We start from the raw sequence: 16,560 nt of genomic DNA, 5'->3' as shown, positions 1-16,560 counted from the left end.
GATTTCTTCGTGTGATGAACACGAGAAAATAAATAAATTAAAACTAAAAAATTATGAGAAAAAATATGGAATAATTGTAAAACATACTTTAAATGACAATAATAATAACCTAATGAACTGAGTTATTACCGCCTATCCCATACTCCTGAGACCTATATCGACCATATGGACTAAAGAGCATCCTAACTGAAAATCGAAATCTCTGAGATAAAGGAAGGAGTAAGTGAGGGTGGACACTCCAAGCCCGAGGTGCCAAGAAGCTGAAGTAGGGAGGGTGTGCAAACACAGCTTTTAAACATAAAGGAATGAGTAGGGCCGCTCTTGTAACGATATTTCAAGCACCATCGTCCCTACAGCACTACAACACAGTACCCTATCTTCCTTAGTTATTCTGAGAAACTGTAAGATATCTGCCGTTAATTTCCGGCAGTACTTTTCCTGGGTATTTAGGGCGATGTTCGAATGCTTTTTGATGATCATTTATTATCCATAAAAATAGAAAGCAATTACACGATTGACTTTTGGTCATATGGAAGAGATGAATTTAGAGATTCTGGTGCAATCGCATTGATGTACGTCTTATTAATTGCTCTCTTTCGTGATTTTCAAAGATCATTGATGATAATGATCAAAGTTCCCACGAACTATGAAGAGCGAATTTCGTTTGGTGGTGTATTGTGCCTCATGAACTCATTACGATATGAGCAATTCTGAGAGGCAGATGAACGACAAACACATATGTGGAAAAAGAGAGACATGCGGAAAATGTAACCCCATTTTACCTAACCACTTAGTGCAGCATTTGAGATCAGGCACTTTCTGAGGGGATTCATCTTGACTGGTCTTGTCTGAAACAGTAGAGTATCTTGACAATACTACTTAGTACTTTCCAAGATGTCAGTACTCAAAACGTATTGTTGCCAAAACGACGAGTTCTTAGTTGTTTTCGTTGTGCATTGCGTTGTGCATCAGAGACACTTATGCTACAAAAAACTCCATCTGGTTTACGCTTTTCTTGATATTAGCGTCCGGAGTCTTGTATCCATTCTTTTATGCACATGGCCCACACATTCCAGCTTTTCTGTTTGGAAGTCTAGGCCATAAGGTTTCAATTCTGAGGTAGCGGGAAATTCTGTCGAATCACAGTCTCCCAAATAATGTTTGTAACATATGGCATACAGAGTTTCAGAGCGTTGAAACATATTGACTCCTACTTTTATTGCCTCACTGGCTACACAGTTAGGTTATTGTTTTGTTTCTAACTTATTTTTATACCTGCAGTGCTTTGATAGGCTATCTGATTTCAGCAACTTAGTATTACTGTCTTGGACACTAAAACTATAACCAATACATTGCATTGTAATATTTAAATTTAGACCTAATCGGTTTTAGCGGAAACAGATAGCAGCCTTATACACTTAGAGCTTCGAGCAATTTGATTCATTAGATTTTGTATGGTATCAAAATCTACAATATCACCATAATTACCATTACCTTTGTAGCTTATATCACTATACATTGTAAGGTTTTAAAAAATTTTCTTTTTGGAAGAACTGTCCTTGCTAAAAATATGTTCATTAGTTGCAGCTCAGATGTGGAAGGCCTAGGTCTGGAAGTAGATGCTGTTGTTTCTTCTAAATTGACGCTAAGCAGTTCTTTCCTAGGATGACCAACTAGTTTACGTTTTTAAATACTATACTTGGCGCTCGAGGTATTTTCAAAATAAAAATAATAATATACATTCCTAAAACAAAATACAGAACAGCGATTGAGCATATACTCCCACAAAAATAACAACCACAACATTCACATTCCCAACACAATAATTATTTGTTTTTATTCTACTGTTCAAAACAAATCAGCTGTTTACAGTAAAACAGCAGTGTGATCAACGAGAAAAACTAAATTCCAGTAACCACACACTATAAGTAATATGTACCATACAAAAACTATTGTGACTGTAGGCCGAAAACTTAACAACTAGCGCGAGCGACAGTTAGTCGCTGACTGAACTGCTTGCATTAATATACAAAACAATTCATAAAAATACAAATATCTAACGGATATCTACAAAGTGGTCTTAAATTAAAGCTGAGTGTAACTGCAGAACATATTGAGATAAAAAATAAAAACCGATTTTTACCCCTCTGATTCCCCTTAATTATAAAGATTTAGTTGAATGTATTAAGAAATACAGCGAGTACTATTAGTCCACTTGTGGTACATAAGAAATACGTTTTGTTTGGAAATGGATTTTATGAATGAGTTATGAAGCTTCTGATATGGTTATGGTTTTAGGACAATCTTTTCAGATTTACAGGTGCTGCTCGCTTGTACGAAGAGCAGTATCCTAGCGTCAGCATCCCACACGAAACATATTCCCAAGTCTACTTCCCATACCCGGGTAAGAGAGACTGGCCAAGTGCAATCTTAAGACAATAAATCCTAGGGGAATTTGTAAGATCAGTTATGAGGGAGAAGGGTTCCGAAATTTAAAGTAGCTACTTTACAAAATCCTCCACCGAATTTCTTTAGACTCTGGCATAGGTCCAGTATCTATTTCCAGAATACAGAATATTAATAAAATTCACTCTTTTACGGTGTCCCTTCATCAAGAACTATCAGAGGAAGAGTACCTGTACTGGATGAACTGTTGCCTACGTGCAATGGACATGCTTGATCAAAATCTTTTAAAGTGTCTTATGGTGTGATGATACCACGTTCCGGAGCAATGGTGAAGTAAATCATAACAATATGCGCTAGTGGACATTTGAAAATCCCCACGGGATGTGTGAGGTTGACAATCAAAGGTATTGGACCTTGAACACGTGGCGTGGTGTAATCGGAAATTTCAGTTTTGGTCCTCATTTCATTGAAGGTGGATTAACTAGAATAGTTTAGAACGGTTTCCTAAAAAATACACTTCTAAAACTGCTTATGAAACATGCTTGTCCCTAAAAATTAGATAAAGCACGTCGTTGCTTCAAGATAGTCCCCATACTACATTTTTTGCGCATACCACATTTAATCGGCAATTCCCTGAAATATGGGTTGGCTTAGGAGCAAATGTGCCATATCTGCACAGATCTCCGGACTTAACCTACACTGTCTGCTATCTCAAACAATGCTAAATCAAAACATTCTCAATTTAAGAAAAACATTAAAATTTTATCATTTCAATTTACATAGAATCGACAAATGAAGAATTCAAAAATTTCTTTCGAGCATACAAGCTAAATTACCGCAAAGAAATAAAAGCCGCTAAGGCTCGGGATATCGAAAATAGACTAATGAATTCTGAAAATTTTTCAAAAAGTGCGTGGAATATAATTAAAAATACAACTCAAACACAAGTCCTAAAACATTTCAAAACCTAACCTTAAAATACAAGGTAAAATTAACAAAAAAAAACCCGCTTGAAGTGGCAAGTGAATTTAATAACTTTTTCTCCACGGTTGCTGGGCCGGACCCATGTTTTAGTGGGAACAGCACCCGAGAGGACTCATTTATGGGACCGGTCTCGTCCATGGTCCTGTCTCCTGTGAGCGAGGCGGAGTTGGTCCGTGTGTGGTGCGGGAGCTGAAGCCGAAAAAGTCGGGTGGACATCAATGGGATGTCTGTGTGGTTACTTAAGCGCTGCTTTAAGCATATTTCAGTACCACTCACAAAATTGATTAACCTGTCGTTCGCCCAAGGCGTTTTCCCGTCCACTTTGAAGACAGCAAAAGTCATTCCAATTTTTTTAAAAAAGGACGATCCTTATGTCGCAAGTAACTATTGTCCAATTTTCCATTCTTCCGGTCCTCAGCAAAATTTTCGAAAAAAGCCTTCCTTCGACGATTAGAAGATTTCTTCAATCGCTTTGAAGTTATTTGTAATGAACAATTTGGATTTAGAAAAAAACAAATCGACTATTGATGCTGTCACGAGTCTCATTGATTCTGTTGTCGATGGTTTGGAGAGGCGGGAACATGTGCTTAGCATATTTCTCGACCTCTCAAAGGCCTTTGACTGTGTGCATCATGAAATACTGTTGCACCAGTTATGGTCAAGCGGTGTTCGTGGTTTGCCTCACAAATGGCTCTCGTCATACCTAAATGATAGAGAGCAGTGTGTGCAGATCGCGAATACCCTCTCAGGAAAAGTTAAAATGCCTATGGAGTCCCACAAGGATCGATTCTAGGGCCTGTCCTTTTTCTCGTCTACGTCAACAGATTGAGTTCATCAATCCATAATGGAAAGATGATTCAGTATGCTGACGATACGACTCTCTGCATTAGATCAAAAACCAAACCAGATCTTGAAATCAAAGCCTTTGAAGAACTCAACTCATGCATTGATCATTTTTTCAATATCAATTTGAAAACAAATTGTTCTAAAAACAAGCGTGATTAATTTCTGTTTTCGGCAACATGAAAACGAAATCCGACCAATTGTGATGGTGGATGAAACCATAATAAGAAGAAGAAGAATCCACCAAGTTTTCTTGGGATGCACCTTGATCGAGGGCTGACATGGGACGTTCACATTGAGAGTGTCTGTTCAATAGGTTGCTTCTGGCATTTATGTCTTACGCAATTTGGCAAAATTCTGTTCATTGGATATTCTGAAGACAGCTTACTTTGGCCTAATACATCCACATTTAGCTTATGGTCTAAGATTGTGGGGGTGGCTGTTCTAGATACAAATTTAATAGAGTGTTTAGAATGCAAAAGAAAGCTGTCAGAATCATTTACAAATTAAATCAGAGAGAGTCGTGTAAATTAGCCTTCGGGGAGCTTGGATTACTCACTTTGCCTAGCCTCTACATTCTCGACGTCGTGCTATACTGCCGATTCAAGTGCGTCTCACTTCGGGGTAGCGACGTACACACAATACGGAACTAGAGGCCGGGGACAACTTTCGTATGGCACAGCACAGAACTACTGTTTTTTGAACGCTTGCCATCTCAGGTTGGTGTGAGGCTAATCAATAGGCTCCCTGAAGAGATCAAACGCGTCAATAACCACAAACAATTTAAATCTCGATTAAAACACTTCTTAGTGTCCAAAGCATTTTACTCAGTTGACGAGTTTGCGATGGGTCGCTGGGATAGTCTTCACTAACATTAAAAAAAAAAAATTACAACTCCCCTTCTGATATCCAAGAAAATTTGGCCACTATCGAGAAAACGGCGGCAGGTGGCACATACCCAAAAAGTAATTTTTATTTTAAATTTACTCGAATATTTTTTTACTCAGAATTAAAATTAATTGTGTTAGTTATTAGATTAGGACTTTTATTTCTATATGACGCTTGCAATACAATTATTGTTAATTGTTTCCTGCAATAAAGAGTATTATTATTATATTATTATTATTATTATTATTATTATTATCTTTGGGGAAGGATCAAAGAAACTGTGCACTCTACAAAGTCCACAACACGGCAGTACATGATGGACAGAACTAAATTTGCAATTCATAGAATTAATTAGTAGTGGTTAAATCTGAAGTGCCTTAGTAGTTGCATTAAAATTAAAGCAACATTTTGAACATACGTAATAAAACATAACGTGTAACCTAGTAGTTAAATTATGGCAGTAGTACACGGAAATGTAAGTAATGCCAGTTAAACAGCATTTTCAATAATTAGTAAACTGTAAAAGGATTAATAGTTTACCAAACAATTAGTTTTACTTTTAGTATTTACTAAGAAGAATGTTTGGATCTTATTAAAATACACATTTTTCTGGAAGTGATAGAAATAAAGTTTAAATTAGAAAAATGTTTTGTTCTTTCAAAATTACAAGTTTTGGTTTAAAAAGGCTTGCAAAAATGTTCATTCAACATACCGTTTCAAAGCTTATTTTGTGCTTTTTCCAATAATAAAACTTAATCACAAAATTTGAGTAGTTGTATTAATTGTATTAAATTATGACAAAAACAACTAATTTTGATTATATACGTAATGGTATATTACGAGTATAAGATCATTCTTGCACTTAAGATAGAAACAAGTCAGCGTGCTAGTGCAGTTTGAAAGAGTGTGAAAATGGCGCCACACTGGGCACGAATGTTCGTCAGCGACTGGGGAGGCTATTATTAAAAGCTTTTGGAATTCTGTACTAACGCCAGGAAGTCTTATAAATCTGATTCCAACGCTTATTCATTCAGACGCCAGACCCTGGATTGGTATCATTAGAATTTGACAATACGACACCAAGTTTTGCAGAGGTAAACATTAGATAGGGGGAAAGATTATACACAATGGAGTATGTGGTTATACGTAAATTTAATATTTTTTATTTTCAAGAATTTTCTCTGTGTACACTTTCCAATGTTTGTAAATGAATTGTAATGCATGACGTAATTATGGAAAAGATTATGTAACAACTATTTTGTATCTAAGATCGCACTTTTATATGAAACCCTATGCTAAGTTGACTGCATTTTAACAGTGCATCACACAATTTTATCTTAATTTTACTCACACATGATCGTAAAGAATCATTTTATGAATGTGGCGTTGAAAAATGCCAGATTTGATGGCCTTTATGACCCTTTATCTGGGCGATAAAAACAGTCAATTTGTTGTACTATTATGTTTATGGCAGGTCAACCCCATAAAATATGATATCAAAGCTAAGTATCTCATGATCAAAAGTTGATGAAAATGTACAGCTACTATTGATCACGTGAACAGCGCATGTTGGCTTACTAGCGACTAGCACGCCCCTGCCGGTGAACGGCGACACTACTACAGCGCCGGGCAGTCGCGTTGCGTCCGTAGCACGATTTCAGCCAAGCCGGCACAGCCAGAGCCTCATTCGGTGTCAAGTTGCGGTCGATGTAAAGGCGTACGTGCTCTTGCAGTCTTCTCACCGGCTGTGAATCTTTCTCGTGTGTGTTTACCAAGTTATCATCTGTTTCTTTGAGTTCTTTCCGCAATACAGAAACCTCACAATAGTGTAAGAGGACAGCTGGTGACTGAATCTTTTTTTATTTTGTCTTTATTTCATTATTTTGATTCTTGCTGCTGTAAATTTCTAGTGATATAGGCCCAAGTATTGTTTCTGATATTATCTTACGGTTTGTTTGCAAGATTTTGTGATAGTGGACTTAACGAACACTTAGGTGACAGAAAGCCGCTACATAGTCTAGTACATTTTTGATTGTGTCCCGGCTGATTTCCTGCCAGTAAGTTATTTAGTTCAGACTTACGTCATAATAACTATTTCTTAAAGTTTTGTGTTCATATAATTATTCCATCATAGTTATATTTTTAAACAGGCCTATCAATGGTTACTAGTGTAAGCAAGGCTTTCCCACTAGATAGTAAACTTATTTACAAACCAATTAAAAGTTATATATTGCTTAATATTTGCGCAACGTATTAATTAGTGTATTTTATGAAAAATAATAGGACTTCCCTGAGATCTATGTGTCAAAAGTGTACCTTTATAAACACCTATATGAGCTTTAACAATGTTCTTTAACTCCTTCTCAGAACAGGGAGTTTTATTGATATGAAAAACTTATAATATGACAATATGGCAAAAATACACCAAATATGATCATTAATTTTTGTAATGTTGAAAATATCTTATAAAAACCTGCTTGTGTAAAAATTGTTGTTTGTTAAAAGCAGAGTTACATAAGTTAAAAGCATAAACCATTATATTTTTGTAGTTATTTTTCATATTGTTTATCAAAATGAGCTAAATTGTTTATTTTCAAAGTCTAGTCGGTTATGTTTTTTGTTTTTTCTTCTTATTTTACATTTTCACATTAATGACTTCAATTTTTATTTACATGAAGATGTGAAATAAACATTTTGCCACCAGTCAAAGAAAGGTTTAATATTTTGTCAAAATATTAGAATTACTAATGAAACGCAAGTATTATATTTTGAACTTAAATTTTATAGCTTTAATCTTTTTAAGCTGCATGATAAACCTGAAAAAGGGGAACAATGAAAACAATAAATTCTAGGTTATGTTTATTAGAACTATCTTATTTTATGTGTCTCCAGTCTATAAGACTCTTAACAAAACCTGTACAATACTTTTTTTTATATTGGTTGTTGACAAGTAAAATTATTTTGAAAAACTAAACTTGTTGCTAAAGAGGCTGCTCAAAGAAAAAGGTTGTTTCCATCACATAATCATTTTCCTAAATTACAATTTTAACATGTAAATTATTTAAGGCAATACAAGTAAGGTCTATTTTCATTAATTGGATTACAAATTGAAATCTAGTTATTTTAAATTTGCACTGTCATTGTATGCGATTAAAATATATCTTTAATTTATTGATAAGACAGCAACATACATAATGATCAAAAACACTTGTTATCACGTTCTAAATATAGAAAGATGCAAGAAACTGTTAAATATTAATTACAATTAATTGGAAAATGAGCTATTAATTAAGCCCACTTTGTGTTGAGTGAAATGCAAAGTTCAATTTATTCTATAATTACTTTATTTAGATAAAACGGAGAGTTAACTCTGTGTTGTAACATAATTATCTCATGAATTTGGAGGTGTGATCCTTATTTAACAATAAAATGAAAGTCATGTTGAAGATTTAAATATTATCAGTATAGTAAGAGAAACTAGCGTTCCTTTGACTAGGCTATGCCAGTACAACTGGTATTTACCAAATGGCTATCAAAATAATTTACTTATTGAAAATATTCCATTGTAAGGTAATATCAAAAGAAATCAATGCTTAACATGTTAGTAGTACAACTAAAAGTACATTGAAGTATATAGTTATTTTATAGAATTATAATTCTCAGTGTTATATAAGAGACAGCGCCACTGCTGTCAATCTTCATGTGTCATCGTTATTTCGTAGGCAAATTTCAATCCTCTGGCATGTGCCAGGGTATGCATTTTGAAGCCGGTCAGTGACTTCTCTCCATTCATAATGATACGCGGGACATGTAAGATTCATAATAGCCTGTTTGCTTTGGTTATACAATCCTTTTGGTCACAATCCTCCGCACTCCGACTAATAAACACAGTATTCCATCTTATTCATCACTTACTCATCTTTAATGGGAAAGTTCTCCTGGGTGTGGCTCCTAACCTCGCATTAAAATGAGCGCATTAGTAAAGCTGTTACTCTTCTTTGCCCAGGTATACCTGACAGAACAGGCAACGGCCGCTAAGTAGGGGTCTGTCTGTCCGTGTGGTTTTGTATTGGAATACGGAGACAGGTTCTCGACGGGGTGTCCAAGGTCACCCAGCAGGGAGGGTGTGCAGCCTCTGTATTTATTACAGCTTCTATTGATTCCGACTGGCCTTTGAAAACGCGTTCATTCATGTCTGGCCCGGGTCCGTACAATGTTAAAAAACTTAAAAGTGACTTAAATTCTTTAGTTGTGTAAGGTTCTCCCACTTTGAGACATATTGGAAGGCGCTTAAATTCTAATAAATTTGTCATTCCCTCCAAAGAGAATGTCACAAAAAACTCGCACACGTCTTAACGTAACAAAGTGATACGGCGTGTGTATTGAAAACCGTAATTTCATATAACAGAGATGCAGTGTGTTTAATTAAACCGCAATTTCATATAATATAGATGCAAAATATTGTTGATTTATTCGTTTAGTAGACCTGTAAAACACAATACGAGACTATTTATTTGTAATACGCAATAAATCAGTAACTAATAATATAGTCTACCTATAGTGCAATATACTTGAAGTGAAATATATAATTTGCTAGGTTTACACCTTCTGCATTGTGAGGTTTGTCGGTTTCTGAGACCTTGGATAGTGTGACTTCTCTACTTCACTAACTTACTTCTACAAATACAGAACTGCAGTTTTCTTTTCTGTAGTCTGCATAATCCAGTAACTGGGTTTTTGTATGGAACTTTCCTCGCTATGATACGTACAATGAGAGTACATGTTCTTCGGTGCATATTAGACAATTGCCTTTTTTCACATGGCTCCCAATATACAGTGTCTTTCCAGGCTACACTCCTGATACATTGATCGTTTGTTGTCACTTTACGTTCATGTTCTCAATACTTTTGACCATTGGGGTTTTGTACTCTATCTGGGAAATGTATTTTTTTATTTGGCTTGGACTTCTAGCTCGCCGAGCCTTCTCACTCAGTGGATTTGCCCACCTTCTAAATTTATTTGTCCTCAAGGATCACTCATCTCTCTCTCTGTCCTTTCCCCGCTGAATGTTCAAGAGCCTATCGGGTAAATGGTTCCTATGCTTCAGTATTTTTATTTCAAAAACTAGGACCCAGGCCTATCAATTCAATCAATATACCTCTAGAAGATAAGCGACGTGAAAGACTTTTTGTCCTAACTTGCCCTCTTCAATACATATACGCGTTTCTCTTTCACTTAACTTTCTTGCTGAAACAAGTGAGCCTTGTGCACAATGTGTAAACTGAGACGGGATGTTGACAAGACGAACGATAACGTCGCCTCAACACAAGAAGCCTTATCTGCTGACAGGCCGAAGCTGGAAGTGGAACATTCAGTGTTCGGTTACCGCTGGAGTGCTGTGATGAGAATAGACTGTCTGCGGCAAATATAGATGGGTGGTACTGTATGGTTATGGTCTCGTATGGACTGTCAGTGAAAATACTGCTTAGGCACTTTGACATTTTAAGAACTGCTGGAATAAGTTGGTTACTGCAAGGTCGGTCGGTATTGAAAGACTTCTCATGTATTTCTTCTTTAAGTGCAGGCCTTCATCAGTCAACAGATCACGAAATGAAACACATTCCTGAAGTACAACCAATATATCCGAACTAAATTGAAACACTATGTAATTTAATTTTTATTTTGATATTAAATATACAATAGTTACTCCGTATTTTTGTTAAAACAGTTATGATGTATTGTGAACTTATACATCTCTTCTACAGATATCAAACCAACTAATAAATGTATTGAATCAATAATATTTCCAAGCAAATATCTCTTCAAATGAATGATGATTAATCCGAAAAAAAAAACAACAAATACCGAATGCGTAGTTTTAGACCACTTTCCCAACTAGTGTTCGATTTACACATCGAGTCTCGAAGAAAATTTACATTATTTTACATTATAAGTTATATTTTTGATTCATGATTCATCCTACACGTAATAAAATAGGGTACCATAATTTTTCGATGTGATATACCGTTAACAATGCTGTATGTATGAGAAAACAATTCCATGAGTTTCTGTGATCCATTTATATTTTCATCCATGTCCATTTATTGAAACTAACATGTTTGTTGAGTTCATTCTAAAGTAAATTATAACAAAAAATAGTGTTTAGAATCGGTTAAACAAAATAGTATGAGTTCAAATTACTTACATTTAATTTTAATTTAGGTGCAACGAATATAATGTAAAATAGAAAGAAAGACCTAATTTCCCTGTTTCCAATGAGAACAAATTTTTAATCTGAGACAGCACTGGGGTAGAGAACGCACAACGCGTTTTCCTCAAGCCGCGTGTACTCAATGGTGTATCGTGTAGTAGTATCGTGTTGACCCGGTGTAACCGTGGTAGTAATCCAATTCTCTACTGTATTCCAATTATTGTGGCTTCCTAGAAGAACTCTTTCGCAATGTTAAGGTCAAATACAATTTAACCGGCTAGACGTGCAGTCTTTTAAAAGTTGTATTAGTTGTAAAAGTTAACTTTTCATATTAATAAGTTAAATAATCAAATCTGTTCATTGGTCAGTTTACAATACAATTTCATCTGAAAAACGGAAATAGTTTAAATAACTTACTAATTACTAAATAACTAAACTACCCAATACAACTAATAGGAACACTATAACAAACTTGAACTGTATTTATGTATCATTGCTTGAATTTTAAATTAGTTAGTTACTTTTCATTGATTTCAGTTTCAGTAGTTGGAGATTTAAAAGTCCAACATGACTGTACTGTTTAGCCTATAATCTTCTATCACAAGCAACACGAGTGATAGTGGGCTCTGTGACCCTTGTCGAGTGCTAAATTAATCACATAATCCTCAGAATCGGCTCTGCGCCCGAGCTCATGAATGAAACGTGCATTTGGAGATAAAACTCGTGCCAAATAACATTGTGACCGATAACGATTTGTAATTGTGTAGATAAAGAAGATAACAACACTTAATCGTATTTTTATGTGATGGCGTTAACAAGCTTCGAAAAAAATAAGTGATGCAATTTCTAGTCCTTGAGAAAGCCCATCGAGTGATGGTGCATTACATTTGGTTATTTGATTGTTTGATTTTTAATTTTTAAAATTGATATTCAAGGTCGTTATATTTACATAAACAACAATTTATAAAGTTCCTTTTTTATAATTACTTTGCTTACTGCAATATAATTGTCTTGAACTGTTAAAACTTTTATTGTTTGATGTTGTTCACACTTTTACTTCCATACAACTTCACTTTAAGCACCAGTCGTGTCAGATTGTTTACTATCTACATGAGCTCAAATTGGCAGCACGTTTGAGATGATTTCCATAAAAATGAAATGAGTATTCCATATAAATCCATAATTTTCCTATTTATGTTCATATAAAGCTCAAATTTACTGTGTTTTTTTTACAAATAAAGTAGTGTTAAAAATGATGACCCAAACGTGCCAAGAGTAGAACTTAATATTATTTTACGAATAAATACGAACTTATCTGAATATCTTTTTGTATTATATGTGGCAGGTTTACTTTATCTTACTATGCACAATAATTAGAAAATTGGAAAAAGTTTATGCGGGATAACAATTAATAAGTATTTATTTGTGTCATAATTTATCAGTAATTAATAATATTTACAAACAATGTGCAATTCCACCATAACTGGTCCACAAAAAGTTTGCAGTCTTGTAAGAGAAACCTACTTCACAATCAAAAACTTGTTGCGATGTCGGAGGGATGCTAGAATGAATGTAAAAGGTAATCTGAAATCCTTTCCATTAAAATCCTCACTATACTAGATATAATATGGCGTTTAGACGACACTTTCCCTTTTTTCCAGATACATTTTTGAATTAAATCAAATTTTCTATTGTTCATTAACGATACAAAATTTTATGGAACATCGCCATAATTGTATAATATTTATACAGAAATTATTACTTATAATATTATTTATGCATACCGTTTCAATCAAATTTACTCAAACTTTGAAACAAATTAACACGGCTATTGAAGAATACAATTTAATAAAATCTAAGCTGTAAGATACAAGTCTCCCAAGAATTCCTCCAAAGTATAACAGGTTCTGTTCATGAGATAATTATTTAGTTTTTTTATATATATTGAAAGGGTTTCACTAGTTTTGATACAGTCTGGTAGATCATTAAGATATTTTGGCTGAAGGTATATGGTTGTTTTTTTTTTAAGAATTCATGGTGATGCATTGGCACTGGAGGGCGGGTTTTGAATCATTTAGATTAAGGATGTATAGCCCATGTACTGGAAAAGATGACAGGTTTTCAAAATACATTGAATATATGAATAAGGATAGAAGTTTAAGGAGATGTTCACGAGGGAATACCTCTTTGCAGCTCTCCCGGCTACCTCTCTGCAGCTCCCCCGGCTCCCGAGACCACAAATCACCCTCAAAGCCATTTTCTGCAGTCTAAACCTCCGGTTGAAAAAGGATGACGATGAAGTTCCTCAGAAGAGGATACCATATGATACCAGTAGAAAAATAACCATAATACACCATTATAAGAATATATTTATTTGAGAATCCAAATAAATCCCTAAGAGAAAAGACGCAGCTGTTTTAATTGTCTACATAGCTGATCAATTTGAACTCTCCGGTTAAAGTCAGGATCTATATGCATCCCTACCAAACGAACTGGATTAGATTCAACACAATACTTCAGACCCATTATAATATATACTGAGGCAAAGTTTATGATGTCAGTCGAAGTTCTCCAAAAATAAATCATACAGTACTTGTTTTATCTAGATTTAGAGACTTACTGTGTCTTTCGAACCACACACACCAAGATTCAGTAATATTGACTGTAGAGAAGTATCAAGTAATTAAGTAGACTTTCCTCGCACAGCAAAACTTGTATCATCAGCGTATTGCACCTAGTGATCCTTTAAGTGGGTGTTACATTTGGATGAGAAATTTTAAATTATTAATTATTAAATTTTTAATTAATTATTTCAACTGCCTATTGGATGAACAGAACTATGAAAGCAGGGAGCTCGCACAGAAAACTTGGCACTTCCGTGACCCAGGGCAAGGAGAGTGTGTTAGTCCGTGGCCCAGACCGGTGAGAGGAAACCGGCTGGTCGGTGTCTCGCCGGCCGGGTCGGGTGACTGCGCTGAACTAGTTTATTGCCGACAACCGGCTTGTAATGATCGGATCTCGTGTGTAGTTTAACAGTTAATAGCTACTTTCCTAGCCCAAGTGTAATAGACCATTCCAATCAGTGTTCCTCGCTAATACTCTTCTGTCTTTTGCAGGCCCAGATGTCCCAAGACGCGTGGTCTTTGCCGCCCAAGCAGGGCCTCTACGATCCGCAGAACGAGAAGGACGCGTGTGGAGTCGGATTCATCGTCTCCATCGACGGCACCAGGTCGCACAAGGTAAGCTCACACGGTATCTGATCCATAACAGTTTTAGTAGGTGCAGGTACATCTGTGAAAGAGACGTTTCAGTGGAAAGTAATGTAAGTCAGTGATGATACCAAGACTTGACATCAGTGTATTTGAAATTTTACGAAATATTTGAACTATTCTTATTGAAGCATAGATATTTTTTAATTTCATTGTTGCACTCCTTTGAGATGACTTCTCTCTGACAGGAAAACAGAAAATGTAGTTTGTATCACACTAAGATTTTCATAGCTTTCATTGTATTAGTTACGCAAGGTTTTAAGGCATTGAAGGTTAACATATTTGGTAATTTTTAATTAGTCTTATCAAGCATTGTGTAAGGTGTGGCTTTGTAGTATTGATTGTATTTAATTAAACGTGATGTCTTTTATAATATTTATGATTAAAGGAAATTACTTTTTTTAATAAAAAAAACGTGTTATAATAAGTAACCTATTGAGTGGTTTTTATGGCCCTGGTTACAAAATGCCCTCAAATACAGCCTTGCCTACAGTTACTCCTTGAAAAATCAATTTTGTCAATTTTCCTGCCTTAAGAAAACATATTTGATGATGTTATGAAAAACATGTGCAATTCAACCGAAAACCGAATGACACCACCGTTTGTGTTATATTTCTTAACATACCATATATTTTTGCATTGGCTTCATACAAAATACTATAATTACGTTATGATGAAGATGTTGCCATAAAAATCCAATATTTACTAAATTTCCATCCATTTTCCCTTCGATCCTCTCCTCTTTTACCTGCTGTGTATGCATATGGCGCACATGCCTTATCTGTTACCATTTCCTGGAGCGAACTCCAAGCGAATAACCAACTGGCCACCAACAGCGGCGAATATGACGTCACGTCACACACGTCTTGTCGTAATAAGTTTATTTTCAGATTTATTAATAAACTGTATGCTTCATGAACAATTTCATTCTGGCACTTCTAAACAAAGCACGCACTTTTATTTAGAACCGGCTGTACTTAGTTGATGATATTGAGTTTTTCCCCATAAGAATAATCAGGGCCGGATCTATCATTTCTTCTAGGGGGGGGCAAGCTTGACTTTTGGCGCCCCCCCCCCGATACCAAACTATTTACCATAAGTTTTACTACTATATGCTTTGTATATGGGGTTTGAGATAAAATAAAACTTAGGTTGAATAAGAAAGTGTTATTTTAATGAAATAGAAAATGTCTATTTACAATTTTACATGAATCCAAAACAATACAATTGTTTTAGAAAAAAACAATACTAACAATTATAGAATCTTATCTTCCGAGCCTTATTTGCTGCAAATGTGTTTAATTATCTGATCAAAATAAATCAAAGAAGCCCTTTCATGTTCAATTGATACAATGCTTAAATTAGTTAGTCTTTGCTGTTTCATAGAATTTCTTAAATAGGTTTTTATAAGCTTCAATTTGCTGAAACTTCTCTCTCCAGATGCTACAGAGACTGGAAGCGTTAGAAAGATTTTAAGAGCTACATATATGTTTGGATAACCCTCTTTCAACTTGCTCTTATGCAATATTTTGAGCAAAGATGCTGCTGTTGCGTCTTCCAATCCATCTTCCATATTTAAGGCATGAAATTTAAAACTCTCTATTTCATTCACAAGCTCTTCTTCATTTAAGTCACTGGCATATGTTGTAGCTAATTCTTTTGCTTTACTTTTCAAAGTTTTAACATCCATTTTTTTTTATTTGATCCCCACACAAAAAATTAAACTTATCAGCAACGATTTTAAACGCATCATATATGTTAGTTAGCTCACTAATAATTCTATCACATATTTGAAAAAGTGATCTTTTGAAAAGCTCTTCTTCAGTAAAATTTGGCCCATCATCTTCATGTGTGTCTCCTGTCATTTTCTTTTTCTTTCTCTTTCTTGTTTCCTTGTACTCTGCTGTTATGCCCATATTATTAGCTAAAAATGTTGCCTCATCAATTGCCTCTGAAACA

At 35.0% G+C, this 16,560-nt stretch overlaps 1 protein-coding gene across 6 annotated transcripts in view; it reads left to right on the top strand.

Annotated features, from left to right (window-relative positions):
- LOC124357098 overlaps window positions 1–15,723 on the top strand; it is a 75,170-nt gene extending 59,447 nt beyond the window's left edge. For 5 of the 6 annotated variants that reach the window (XM_046808535.1, XM_046808539.1, XM_046808538.1 and 2 more), the window contains exon 4: window positions 14,449–15,723. In XM_046808535.1, coding sequence (XP_046664491.1) covers window positions 14,449–14,592 — 144 coding nt within the window. In that variant the 3' untranslated portion in view covers window positions 14,593–15,723. Of the gene's footprint in view, window positions 1–5,794; window positions 7,179–14,448 lie in introns of those variants that run through there. The other variant, XR_006921920.1, reaches the window with a different exon arrangement.
- Window positions 15,724–16,560: the final 837 nt, after the last annotated feature.

Source organism: Homalodisca vitripennis, chromosome 3 (assembly GCF_021130785.1).
Source record: "Homalodisca vitripennis isolate AUS2020 chromosome 3, UT_GWSS_2.1, whole genome shotgun sequence".
Lineage (NCBI taxonomy): Eukaryota > Metazoa > Arthropoda > Insecta > Hemiptera > Cicadellidae > Homalodisca > Homalodisca vitripennis.
This window is presented reverse-complemented; position numbering and strand designations above follow the sequence as displayed.